At 42.7% G+C, this 14,098-nt stretch overlaps 1 protein-coding gene across 1 annotated transcript; it reads left to right on the forward strand.

The window, feature by feature from the left end:
* The first annotated feature begins 11,226 nt into the window (after positions 1–11,226).
* LOC124041647 (ras-related protein Rap-2b-like) lies at positions 11,227–13,328 on the forward strand. The gene has a single exon (XM_046359464.1). It carries the CDS (start codon positions 11,564–11,566, stop codon positions 12,110–12,112), a length of 549 nt encoding a protein of 182 aa, XP_046215420.1. The 5' UTR covers positions 11,227–11,563; the 3' UTR covers positions 12,113–13,328.
* Positions 13,329–14,098: the final 770 nt, after the last annotated feature.

Raw genomic sequence — 14,098 nt, forward strand, 5'->3', positions numbered from 1 at the left:
AATAAAGATAAAAAAATAAAAAATTATATTGAAAGGCATGTGGCACTTAACATCCTTCCTCTTGGCAGGTCTCCTCTATAGGTAACCAGGGGATTCTCTCTTCCACATGCAAATGCCTGCGTGGAGCTCATATGTTTTTAGCCATGAAGCCGGTTCACAATATTTTGGCGGTTCACAATATTGGCCGATTTTGTGTGACTCAAAATTCTACGAAGATCCAGTGGAGAAAAAAAAGGACCATGTACATTTCAGGTAAAACAACCCAATGTTTATATCCCAGGACAAATTAGCTACCAACAGCACGCTAGCTAGATAAATGTTGCATATGTGATTCAACCCGTCCCCAAATTAATATAGCATGTCCTGATCATGTCTGGTGTAGATGGACAAAATCAACACGCACACACAGAGACGCACGCGTGTGGCCGGTGTAGTCAGCATGTAAGGAACCTGGGACAGTTTCAGTGGAATGGCATGTCTCCTTGAACCAGAGCCAGAACAACCGCTGTCATCCCTGTCTGTACCGGACATTGTTAAAAAAAAAACAAGGGCACGGCGCTGTTGGTGAAGCAGCAGGAGGCTATACGGCAGGCAACAGTTGGACAGCAAACCAACCCCAACTGGCACACCATGAGGAGAGGGAGGTTAGCTCCACCTCAATGGAAGGGAGACCTCTGACAAACTCATGTTGCTCCTCCTGTTTTCTGGGAAGCCAATTGTCCCAAAATATTCGACCTAGTTCATACACACACGCTAGGTTCCCAGAATAGGTCATGTTAAATACAAAGTTTTGCTCAAAGCAGCCAGTTAAAGTAATGTAGCCAACGATAGTTCAATCAAAAGGCTGGTATGAGTGCATCTCCTCAGTTTCATTTAGTAGTACAACACAATTCACATTGTATCGTATCATGGGCACAGTGGGAATTTATATTTGTGAGGTTGAAATTATGGTTTTATCCCCAGAGTGAGAGAGAGTACATCACTTCCATCAGATCTCATTGCTGCGGATGGCACTGCTCAGGCACTGCTTCTTGTGGGGTGAGCCTGATGTTCCACATGTCACGGCCCATGTCTAAAACATGGAGAAAAGGGGACATTGTAAATGCATCAATATTTTGACTAATTCAATGTTTTACACAATATTGTATCATATTTGATGAGTTACTGCACTTGGATCAAACTGGCACAGGATGTCCATGCACCGGATGGCCTGAGAGATGATGCACTCCTGTTGGACTGAAAAACAAACTCATTTGGTCAGTGGTGGGTCTTTTTCAATGCTCAATGATGTATCAGCATCCTTATCTGGACAGAAAATGCATTGTTTATCATAACAAAAACCCACCTTGGAAAAAGTGGTCCTTCAACACCCAAACCTTATGCCTCATAGTTTTCTAATTTCCCAATCAACAGTCTGGATCTTTCTCTTCTGCCATGGTGGATGAGCTACTTTTTCTGGTAAATACAGGGCCATTTCTCTTTCCCAATGGAAAATGGCAGCTACAGACCCAAGTGGTCACTGGGTTTCACTGGACCTTCAATGCTGCAGACATTTTTTGGTACCCTTCCCCAGATGTGTGCCTCAGGTGAGGCAGTTGCACTGTCAACTGTGGAGCAGTCATATTGATTGCCCTACACATGAAGGCCAAAGAGGTCACATGATCTACTACCATGGTTCTCTGTAATTGAGCATTTGTGCACGCATATCACATTAACAAACGGCTGAGTTTCCACTGGAGGCCTCGACGTGGCCACTGTCTGGAGTATTTTGAACACTAGGTGTGTTATTCACTTCCCAAACAGCCTCAGCATAGGAAACATTGTTTGTAATTTTGTACCTCTGCGCTTCCATGGCTTTCTGTTGTACTTCACATCATCCATATGCGGCACTATGTTCTGTGTCACAGTTACAACATTAGCATCAGGCCCACATTTCTCATACTCGTGATCCCCACCACACGTTACACATCTCATTTTACCTTTGCAAACATTAACAACATTCCTCCATGCATTGGCCCTTAATGCACCGAAGTGGAGGCGGCATGCACTGTCTAACCGGATAACGGAGTGATCCTAGCTGCAACCTATGCAGCAGGTTCCCTTCAAATTGTAACAGTACAGTTGTAGTGTCCACTCGACTGCCATTCTTTTTGCTTCAGTAACTTAACCTCCTTTCAGGGAAGCATTAACTTCTTCCATGGTAATTTCAATGGCATCCCAGCAATTACTCTTCTCAGTTTAGACATAGCACCAGGAATGTTCACTCTAGACCAAAACTGCTACAGAACTATATCCATCTTGCCCTGCCTTTCTAAGGTCTTTGAAAGCCAAGTCAACAAACAGATCACAGACCATTTCGAATCCCACCACACCTTCTCCGCTATGCAATCTGGTTTCAGAGCTGGTCATGGATGCACCTCAGCCACGCTCAAGGTCCTAAATGATATCATAACCTCCATCGATAAGAGACAATACTGTGCAGCTGTATTCATAGACCTGGCCAAGGCTTTCGGCTCTGTCAATCACCACATTCTTATCAGCAGACTCAACAGCCTTGGTTTCTCAAATGACTGTCTCGCCTGGTTAACCAACTACTTCTCTGATAGAGTTCAGTGTGTCAAATCGGAGGGCTTGTTGTCCGGACCTCTGGCAGTCTCTATGGTGGTGCCACAGGGTTAAATTCTCGGGCCGACTCTTTTCTCTGTATACATCAATGATGTCACTCTTGCTGCTGGTGATTCTCTGATCCACCTCTATGCAGACGGCACCATTCTGTATACTTCTGGCCCTTCTTTGGACCCTGTGTTAACAACCCTCCAGGCAAGCTTCAATGCACATACAACTCTCCTTCCGTGTCCTCCAATTGCTCTTACATACAAGTAAAACTAAATGCATGCTCTTCAACCAATCGCTGCCTGCACCTGCCCACCCATCCAACATCACTACACTGGACGGTTCTGACTTAGAATATGTGGACAATTACAAATACCGAGGTGTCTGGTTAGACTGTAAACTCTCCTTCCAGACTCACATCAAACATCTCCAATCCAAAGTTAAATCTAGAATTGGCTTCCTATTTCGCAACAAAGCATCCTTCACTCATGCTGCCAAACATACCCTTGTAAAACTGACCATCCTACCAATCCTTGACTTCGGCGATGTCATTTATAAAATAGCCTCCAATACCCTACTCAATAAATTGGATCCGTTTTGTCACCAAAGCCCCATATACTACCCACCACTGCGACCTGTACGCTCTCGTTGGCTGGCCCTCGCTTCATACTCGTCGCCAAACCCACTGGCTCCAGGTCATCTACAAGACCCTGCTAGGTAAAGTCCCGCCTTATCTCAGCTCGCTGGTCACCATAGCAGCACCCACCTGTAGCACGCGCTCCAGTAGGTATATCTCTCTGGTCACCCCCAAAACCAATTCTCTCCTTCCAGTTCTGTGCTGTCAATGACTGGAATGAACTACAAAAATCTCTGAAACTTGAAACACTTATCTCCCTCACTAGCTTTAAGCACCAGCTGTCAGAGCAGCTCACAGATTACTGCACCTGTACATAGCCCAACTATAATTTAGCCCAAACAACTACCTCTCCCCATGCTGTATTTATTTTATTTTATTTATTTTGCACCCCATTATTTGTATTTCTACTTTGCACATTATTCCACTGCAAATCTACCATTCCAGTGATTTACTTGCTATATTGTATTCACTTCGCCACCATGGCCTTTTTTGCCTTTACCTCCCTTCTCACCTCATTTGCTCACATTGTACACAGACTTATTTTTCTACCTACTGTATTATTGACTGTATGTTTGTTTTACTCCATGTGTAACTCTGTGTTGTTGTATGTGTCGAACTGCTTTGCTTTATCTTGGCCAGGTCGCAGTTTTAAATGAGAACTTGTTCTCAACTTGCCTACCTGGTTAAATAAAGGTGAAATAAATAAAAATGAACAAATGTTCAATAGTCTACTCTATTACCCTATACTTCACATTAAATTACGAGATTGGAAATCACTTTTCCCAGTGTGACATTAACTTGACCTAATTCGAATGATTGCCCTTTATTAACAAAAGCATTTTTTCCCCAATGAAAGACAGTCTGATAGGCCTTTATAATTGTATTAATATGTTAAAGCCTTGTTAGGCTATTCAATTAAGTTGATTAATGAACAGATAATTCATAAATTACTTTTTTTCCCAATAATTTTTTTATATGATAGGATGTATAATAGAATGCAATACTATGTGAATAACGTTCATTAATGTTAATTTGTGTATTAATAATAATCTGATAATCAGACTGAAATGTAATATTTCTCATGTTCATATATATGGACATACGTTACCTGATTATCAAAAGCACTTTGGTATATGGACCCCCATCCAAAGAAATTCAAAGAGAGAAGCTTAGCCATACCAGACAGATTCCTGCAATTACCACAAGGCTGCGGATCCTACAACAGATACCAGGAAACACGACACAAGGCACCAAAACTAAGTTAAGATCAGCTTCGAGATCATTGCAGTCAGCTCTCTATCTCAATATCCCAGCCCTGGGCACATCGAAATCACTTCACAGGTATTTTAATGAATGTATTATGTCATTTTTCTATATCAATTAAGTTTGTGGCACACTACCACTCCTTGTAGATGTCATACACACTGTGTCTAATATTGTAAAATGTAACCAGTTATACTGGAAATGTAAAACATTTGTTATCAAAAGTAAGTGTTAGCTTTATGTTTTAAACCTCTCAACTAAAACTGCCTGTATTCCTTGTTCACATTAGATCTCAGAGAAGCTGTGGTGCGTCTAAGAGAGTCCATAGCAGCTGATGCATCCCACTTGGAGAAGGTGAATCAAGCAATCACCAGACGTCACCAACAGCCCACTCCACCACCTACACCAGAGTCCATAGCAGCTGATGCATCCCACTTGGAGAAGGTGAATCAAGCAATCACCAGACGTCACCAACAGCCCACTCCACCACCTACACCAGAGTCCATAGCAGCTGAAGCATCCCACTTGGAGAAGGTGAATCAAGCAATCACCAGACGTCACCAACAGCCCACTCCACCACCTACACCAGAGTCCATAGCAGCTGATGCATCCCACTTGGAGAAGGTGAATCAAGAATCAAGCAATCACCAGACGTCACCAACAGCCCACTCCACCACCTACACCAGAGTCCATAGCAGCTGATGCATCCCACTTGGAGAAGGTGAATCAAGCAATCACCAGACGTCACCAACAGCCCACTCCACCACCTACACCAGAGTCCATAGCAGCTGATGCATCCCACTTGGAGAAGGTGAATCAAGCAATGACCAGACGTCACCAACAGCCCACTCCACCACCTACACCAGAGTCCATAGCAGCTGATGCATCCCACATGGAGAAGGCGAATCAAACAATGACCAGACATCACCGACAGCCCACTCCACCACCTACACCAGAGTCCATAGCAGCTGATGCATCCCACTTGGAGAAGGTGAATCAAGCAATCACCAGACGTCACCGACAGCCCACTCCACCACCTACACCAGAGTCCATAGCAGCTGATGCATCCCACATGGAGAAGGCGAATCAAACAATGACCAGACGTCACCAACAGCCCACTCCACCACCTACACCAGAGTCCATAGCAGCTGATGCATCCCACTTGGAGAAGGTGAATCAAGCAATGACCAGACGTCAACAACAGCCCACTGAGAGCATCATGCGTACCGGTCAGACCCCAGTACAGCACTCTGTTACAAGCTTTGGAGAAAGTGCCCCAATAACACCCCTCTTTCTATTGGACTTTTCTACTAAAGATAGATTCCAGAGAAGGAAATGGATTGAAAACTTGACTTTCACTTTGTACAAGTATGCATGTGGTACCTACCTAGGCACTCTGACATTCATATGGAAGGTATCCTAACATACTAATGATGTTCATGAGACCAGGCTTCTGTCATCTCCACACCGAGAAAATAAATACCAACATACCACACTAGAGCAATGCAAAAAGCATTCCTGTACAAATACACACATGCTGCCAAAGTGAACAGCTACTTCCTGTCACGTGTGCTCTCTCTCCGGCTTCTAGGTCACCAGGCTGCTCATTATGGTGCACACCTGTCATCATCGTTACGCGCATCTGCGCATCATCAGATGCACCTGGACTCCATCATGTCCCTGATTACCTTCCCTATATATGTCACTCCCTTTGGTTTCTACCCCAGGCGTTATTGTTTCTGTTCCAGCTTCATGTCTGTGCGCTACCCGTGTTTCTTGTTTTGTATTATGTTTCGTTTTTCTATCAAATTATTAATTTCCTGAACTTGCTTCCCGACTCCCAGAGCACATTGTTACACTTCCTGAGAGAAATGTATCGGTTTCTGACAAATGAAAAAAGTTCAGCGAACAATGATGAACAGTGCCCACTTGATGAGAGAGTATCATTGTTCCTCCTTGATGGTGATGACCCAGACTTGAAATGGATTCTGAGGAATCTTAATGGCAAATCATAATCCTCATTCCAGGCCTTTTGAGATGAAGCACAGAAGTATTTGAATGAATACACAGCTCAGGTCAACGATTATGCAGACACGGGGAGTACTTGTACTTACCTTTTGCTATATCAGTCGAGGACTTGTGTGACGCAGTGGAAAAGTGGCTTAACCAGAAGTTAAAATCCCATCAATACAGTGGCTAGGACTGCAGTTTACACCCAATAATCCATGGTCCATGTCTGCTCTCCAGTACATCGGAAGGTTTGACCTCAAGTTCATGGTCCAGCCTCGGGTGATAAGGGACACCTGTTGCAGTACAGTGGAACTACATTAAACAGTTTGCCTGTATGTGACAGAAGGACTGTGAAATGTTATGTGTGGATGATACGGCAACCATCCCTGTTGAAGAACCTGGCCAGCCTATAGGGACCTGTAACAGAGGCAGACATCCAAGCATTGCTCCTGTGAGTGGGGCAGTTCTAGCAGCTGCCAACCATGATTACCACATCAGCGGACTTGTACCATCTGTCGACTTGTGCCATCTGTCATGTTGATCCCAGCATCTCCATCTAGTTCATTCTATGATGGGAAAATTAATGTCACTGTCAAGGACAAGGTTTTCCAGCCATCCAGCCCCTTTGACACAGTTACATCTCAGCATCCTCATAGGAGAGAACTACAGTGAAGATGTCAATCTTGATCATTCAATCTGATGGTGGGCCAGATCACAGAACCACATATGTCTCTGTTCAAGCATGCCACACACTCTTGTTTGTTCAACTGGATCTTGACATGCTTATGGCCTGTAGAACAGCATCAGATGACAGCTGGGCCAACCCTGCCGAGAGAGTTAATTCCCTTCTAAACTTGGGGTTTCAGGGAACAGCCCTGGCGAGGAAGAAGATGGAAGAATCAAATAAGAAGCTCGTGAAGAAGTGTAACACAATGACAAGCGTAAAACAGCCACCAAAAAGCCAGACCCGAAAGAGGATTTTGAAAACAGTATGCATTAATGAATCCTCCATGCTGATACTGCTTAATGAATCCTCCATGCTGGTACTGCTTAATGAATCCTCCATGCTGGTACTGCTTAATGAATCCTCCATGCTGGTACTGCTTAATGAATCCTCTATGCTGGTACTGCTTAATGAATCCTCCATGCTGGTACTGCTTAATGAATCATCCATGCTGGTACTGCTTAATGAATCCTCCATGTTGGTACTGCTTAATGAATCCTCCATGCTGGTACTGCTTAATGAATCCTCCATGCTGGTACTGCTTAATGAATCCTCCATGCTGGTACTGCTTAATGAATCCTCCATGCTGGAACTGCTTAATGAATCCTCCATGCTGGTACTGCTTAATGAATCCTTCACGCTGGTACTGTTTAATGAATCCTCCATGCTGGTACTGCTTAATGAATCCTCCATGCTGGAACTGCTTATTGAATCCTCCATGCTGGTACTGCTTAATGAATCCTTCACGCTGGTACTGCTTAATAAATCCTTCACGCTGGTACTGCTTAATAAATCCTCCATGTTGGAACTGCTTAATGAATCCTTCACGCTGGTACTGCTTAATAAATCCTTCACGCTGGTACTGCTTAATGAATCCTCCATGCTGGTACTACTTAATGAATCCTTCATGCTGGTACTGCTTAATGAATCCTCCATGCTGGTACTGCTTAATAAATACTCCATGCTGGTACTGCTTAATGAATCCTCCATGCTGGTACTGCTTAATAAATACTCCATGCTGGTACTGCTTAATGAATCCTTCACGCTTACCAGAAGAACAATTTATGAAATTAAGGCTTGTGCCTGATCCAACATTGACAGCAGACAGACGTGAGCACCAGAAATGTGATGATCTGTACAGCTTGGACACCACTGACAAGGATGGGCCTTCTCTATCCTTCTCTGACACCAAATATTGAACATTTAAAGTAAAGAGGAGTGCTGCCATGGTCAGTGAAAAGGTGAGAGCGACCATCAACCGTGTTGAATGTGAAAAACCAAGGTGCTTGTATGCCAAAAGCAAGCTGTCTAAAGATGAACAGAAAAGCAGTCAAACGCATTTGGGATGAGAACATTTTGTACATGTGGTTCAGAGATTTTCCAAGAAGACAATCCATATCATGAGCAGATAGTTTCTTTCAAGGGGCTAACCTGTGGAATGCAAGTGGAGACGCAGAATTACCCAGCAATCAGTGCCATTCCTAGATATGTGTGTGTCCATTGTGGATGTTCAGATTTTCATGAGGGGGGAGAGTTGGTGAGGCTCAAACAATTCCAACATGTCAGGCCAATGTGCCCAGTGTATAAGCAAGACGGAAAGCAGTTCATTACGAGAGCTCCAATAAATCTTAAAAATAAATGAACACCCTAGAGACCAGAATAAACAATAAATTGAGGGCTAAACACACCGTGCTGTTGAACAGTAAGAAGCAGCAGGTGATTGTGCTATTGCGTCGGACCACAGAACATTGGCCGTCATTTTCATTTCCAGATGATTCTACATTGTTTGTTGACACCCAGTAGGTGATCTACTGCACATGGCCAACTTTAGTTATGGTGTCTTGTGAAGCTGTTCTTGATTTGATCAGATATTTTTTTAATCAGGAAAATAAACTTTCACAAGTTATGCTTCCCATTGTGTTTAATTTCTCATGGTTATAACAACATTGCAACATCTCCATTCTTTTTAAGAAAAATAGTGTAGGTTTTCACATGGAATCATATAACTCTTGAAGCTCACATTAGGCCTAGAGCCTGCACATGTGCCTAGGACAATGTGGTAAAGTACTGTTATTCCATATAAATAAAATAACAAATTGCTTGCTCGCCTCACTTTTCTAGGGGGAAAATCCGTTAAATAGTGAATAAATTTTGTCTGTCCTAACCATACTATTAGTGACAAATTTAGTATGTTTATTGGTCATAGTATGGATATAGTTAGTATGCCAAAAGTTCCCGAATGTCATACATTTGCCAAAATGCAAAGTATACAAGCGGTGGACACTATTTCCTTGTTTTTGGGGCCCATAATGCAATACTTGAGAAAATGGGCGTGGCTTTAAAACATTTTCAGATTTGAAGAAAATGGCAGAAAATTTGCAGCCAAAGTCCGACGAGAGCAGATACATATTTATTGCTTGAACAATGTAATAAAGTAATGCCTTTTCAATTTAGTTACGTTACACGTTATGTTGTCTGACAATTTGTTAGCTACGCTAGCCTTACGAACCGCATAGCATATTATTACAGCAGTTGCTTGTATGTACCGGTATGTTTGCTAGCTACAGTCCTAACGTTAGTCGCTCTGGATAAGAGCGTCTGCTAAATGACTTTAATGTAATGATGTAATGTAACGTAAACTCACCCCATTCCGTACAAATGTGCGCAACGGCAACATTCAAACGAGGCTACAAAGAAAACGAATGGGACTGTAGCGACTGTGTTGACTTCAAAATCGGGGGTGTGAACTGCATTTCTATTCAAGCGTTGATCGACATGGTAATGGCTCTATAGTATTGGAACGTCATGTCGTAACGTACAGCACGCATAAAGCAACTATTTCTGTCTTACAATCTCTCTCCACCAGGTGTAGCACTTCTCTCATCCTTTAGAAACAAGAAATGGACAGTGACCTGGTTTTAGGGGGGTAAGGGGGTATACCTAGTCATTTTCTGCGCCATCAATGCATGTGATCATGACTCTCAAAGCTGCTGTTTACTTCTGAAGATCACTTTAGCACCCCCCTAAAAACCAGATTCAAATTCGACACAAACCTTTGAATAGGTATGTAATGACACATTATATAAACTCTTAATAGTGTTTTATTTACATTTTAGAGGCGATAAGGTGATAAGTTGGACAGATCGAGTGAAAAAAAGCAATTTTCCCACACAATATTTCTCCTTCTCACTATCACGCATTAGTTTCGCTTCCCCACCTGCCAGTTTTAAAAAGACCCGACGGAGCTCATTTCCTTGTTGAATTATGCAGAAACGGACAGCATGGGGTCATGTAATTGATTCTGTTGGAAAGGGGAGAAATTGTGCTTTACAAAGGTATTGACATCACAGTTGATCTGGAAGTATTACGTTTTTGGGGAGCTAAAAATAAGGTCAATTGTACGGACCAAGGCGATGTACAAAAGTGAGTGAGTTTACGTTAGTTGGCTGGTAATACATCGAACTTGCCAGTCAGTATATTATATGCTATCTAACTAACTACTCAGCGTTTAATGACTTGATTATTCACGTCATTCTCAGCTAAGCGGTAAAATCGTTGTTTGTTCTCAATGGACATTGTTAATGAAGTCACAATGAAGTCATAAGATGTCTAGCTAGCAATTTGTTAGCTATGCTAACAAGCTAGCAAGAGGTTGCATATCTCAACTTCCAGTAGACAGGCGAAGCGCTAGTACACTCAACTGAAATGATACTGTTTGCTTACAATATACTAAAAATTAACTAATAATATGTAGTATATACTCTTGTATGTAGTATACAGAATGTTAGTATGGGTATTAGAACAGCTGATGTCTCAAATTTGCAGGGTGGTGAACACATTCTCACGTCAGGTTTTTTTAGTTAACTGGCGCACGCACATTTTTGGGGTATATTTTGTATGCAAGCACGGTTTATAAATGAGGCCCCAGGTGACTAATATTTGCGTAGACTAATGTTTTGGGTGACTGCCCCTTTAAGAAATCACAGAACTCAGCCTTGGCTCGTGACGTTAGTTGTCTTGCGTTGAGAAACTGTGTGCAGGAAACGCCAGCCATAGAAGAGATCACGCTTTTTAACACCGTGGCACGGTACAAACAACGGAAAATGTGCAACGCGTTATATTATTAATGTTCGGAAACGGCCGCTCTCTTCGGATTCTTACCAGGACCTTCGGAGACGACCCTCGAAAGCGTTTCCGCCGAGGGATTTGACAACTCCCACCCTCGAAAGAGCTGCCTTTCTGCGGTCTGAAAACATCGGGTCGGCCAGCGGGTGGGTAGAGGATTCGTGGAGAGGGGCTGTCTGTTTTCCGAAGCCATGAGGGAGTATAAAGTGGTCGTGTTGGGCTCGGGCGGCGTGGGTAAATCTGCATTGACTGTCCAGTTTGTGACGGGATCCTTCATTGAGAAATACGACCCCACAATAGAGGATTTTTACCGAAAGGAGATCGAGGTGGACTCGTCTCCCTCTGTGCTGGAGATACTGGACACGGCGGGGACCGAACAGTTCGCCTCCATGCGAGACCTGTACATCAAAAACGGGCAGGGGTTTATTTTGGTCTACAGTCTGGTCAACCAGCAGAGCTTCCAAGACATCAAGGCGTTGAGGGATCAAATCATCCGAGTGAAAAGATACGAGCGAGTGCCCATGGTATTGGTTGGAAATAAAGTGGACTTGGAAGGCGAGAGAGAGGTCTCTTCCGGGGAAGGCAAGGTGCTGGCTCAGGAGTGGAATTGCCCGTTTATGGAAACTTCTGCCAAAAATAAAGGCTTGGTCGACGAACTGTTCGCAGAAATCGTGAGACAGATGAACTATTCCTCTTTACCCAGCGGTGGAGATCGCTGTTGTTCTTGTGTTCTTTTCTAAGAAAACATCTTTAAGTTTGCAACTGTGATTGTTATCTAGCTAAGTAAAACTCATTTTAAAAAACAAGGCCTGTTTTGATAACCTGTTGATAACAAAATTATACGGCCTCTTTTTGATAATGCGACCGTCAGTATTATTGGAAAGTTATTTGCACACAACAATCGATGATGACGACAATTTATATTGAAATAGCCTAAAAAGTGTTTACATGACAAAGTACTTGAATGTTTGAGATTTAAAAAAAAAAATATCACACAGCTTTGTAATTGACACTTTTTCTGGAAACGTGCCTAACTGGGAATGTCTTATTGTAAAAACCTAAGAGACGCTTTTTGTTCTGGAACTTTGGTGGGGTTTGATTACTGTTGAGTTGTACTTTTTCATGGTTTCTGGGCGGGTCCTTCTGGCCTGGAGAGGGATTAGAGGATTAGTCCCTTTGGTGAACAGGGATTGGTCACTTTTTGTGTGGATTCTGATGGGCTCAAGGACCCCCCCCTTCCTCCTCCTCCATGCAAAAGCTCATGTTTGGATTTTTAGTGTCAAATAAACCCCAAACTCTGTGAATATGCACTGGTCACTGGAACTAGTTTAAACCTGAGCAACTAATTTAAAATGACTAAACATAACACACAGTCTAAACATCAAGAAATTGTGTTTTACCTGCAGACAAAAAGTCCTACCAAGATGTGTTGTCAGGCCATGGAGTGTTGTGGGTTGCTGTTCTTTGTGTTTTTCTTCAGGATTTGGTAATGTTGGATTTAACTTCCCCTGCCCATCTCACTCTTCAATGTGCACAAACAAGGTCCTTACTGATGTGACATGGGGGGGGGCAGGACCCCATGTCAAGTGCCTTCCTAAGAAATACACCTGTGTCTGTATGTGCCAACCAAGGAGCCCTACAATCACAACAGTACTTTACCGTTTCATTTGTTCCGTTTGATTTCTATCACTTTTTGACCTCACTCTTTTTTGATTAGAACTCAACTTTACGTGCACATTTGCCCATGGAAGAGGTGGTCAGAAAGTGACATTTTGGAACTGAAAGCCAAAAGATTCAGGAGATAGAGGTGCTCAAAGTTGACCCAATTTTTGAGACATAATTTCTTCATCACTGGGAAATACAAATGGTTGAGTTTGATGTAATTTAAAAGCTTAACAGGCTTGTCAAACTATTTTTAAAAAACAAAACATTTTATGGTGCCCGCCATCAGTTGAGACACAGAGTCAGGCCCTGAGGTATAAACAACTACCACAGAGACAGGTTGGGTGCCATCAATTTTAATATATATTTTTTTACCTTTATTTAACCAGTTAAGAACATATTCTTATTTTCAATGACAGCCTGGGAACAGTGGCAGAGGGGGCAGAATGACATATTTGTACCTTGTCAGCTCGGGGGTTTGAACTCGCAACCTTCCGGTTACTAGTCCAACGCTCTAACCACTAGGCTACACAGCATACTCTTAAATACAGGTTGGGTGCCATCAGTTGAGACACAGCATACTCTTAAATACAGGTTGGGTGCCATCAGTTGAGACACAGCATACTCTTAAATACAGGGTGGGTGTCATCAGTTGAGACACAGCATACTCTTAAATACAGGTTGGGTGCCATCAGTTGAGACATAGCATACTCTTAAATACAGGTTGGGTGCCATCAGTTGAGACACAGCATACTCTTAAATACAGGTTGGGTGCCATTTGAATCTTTAGAAATAGTTCCATTCTATGAAGTATATCCCTTCAGACCAGTGGAATTTAGCTGGTGGCACACCATTAAAATGAACATTTTTACTTTCACAAAGATGGCCACCGGTCCACTCACCGTTGAATGTCAACTTAAATGGGAATGTCTATTATGTATATTTCTATGATTTCAATAGGTGTCACATGGACTATTGACAGTGTAATTTCAAACAACTGATATTCTAATTCAAGTCAACATTTTTTGATATGTGGACAAATCATCTTTGTGGTACCATTTGAA

The sequence above is a fragment of the Oncorhynchus gorbuscha genome, linkage group LG08 (genome assembly GCF_021184085.1).
Source record: "Oncorhynchus gorbuscha isolate QuinsamMale2020 ecotype Even-year linkage group LG08, OgorEven_v1.0, whole genome shotgun sequence".
NCBI lineage: Eukaryota > Metazoa > Chordata > Actinopteri > Salmoniformes > Salmonidae > Oncorhynchus > Oncorhynchus gorbuscha.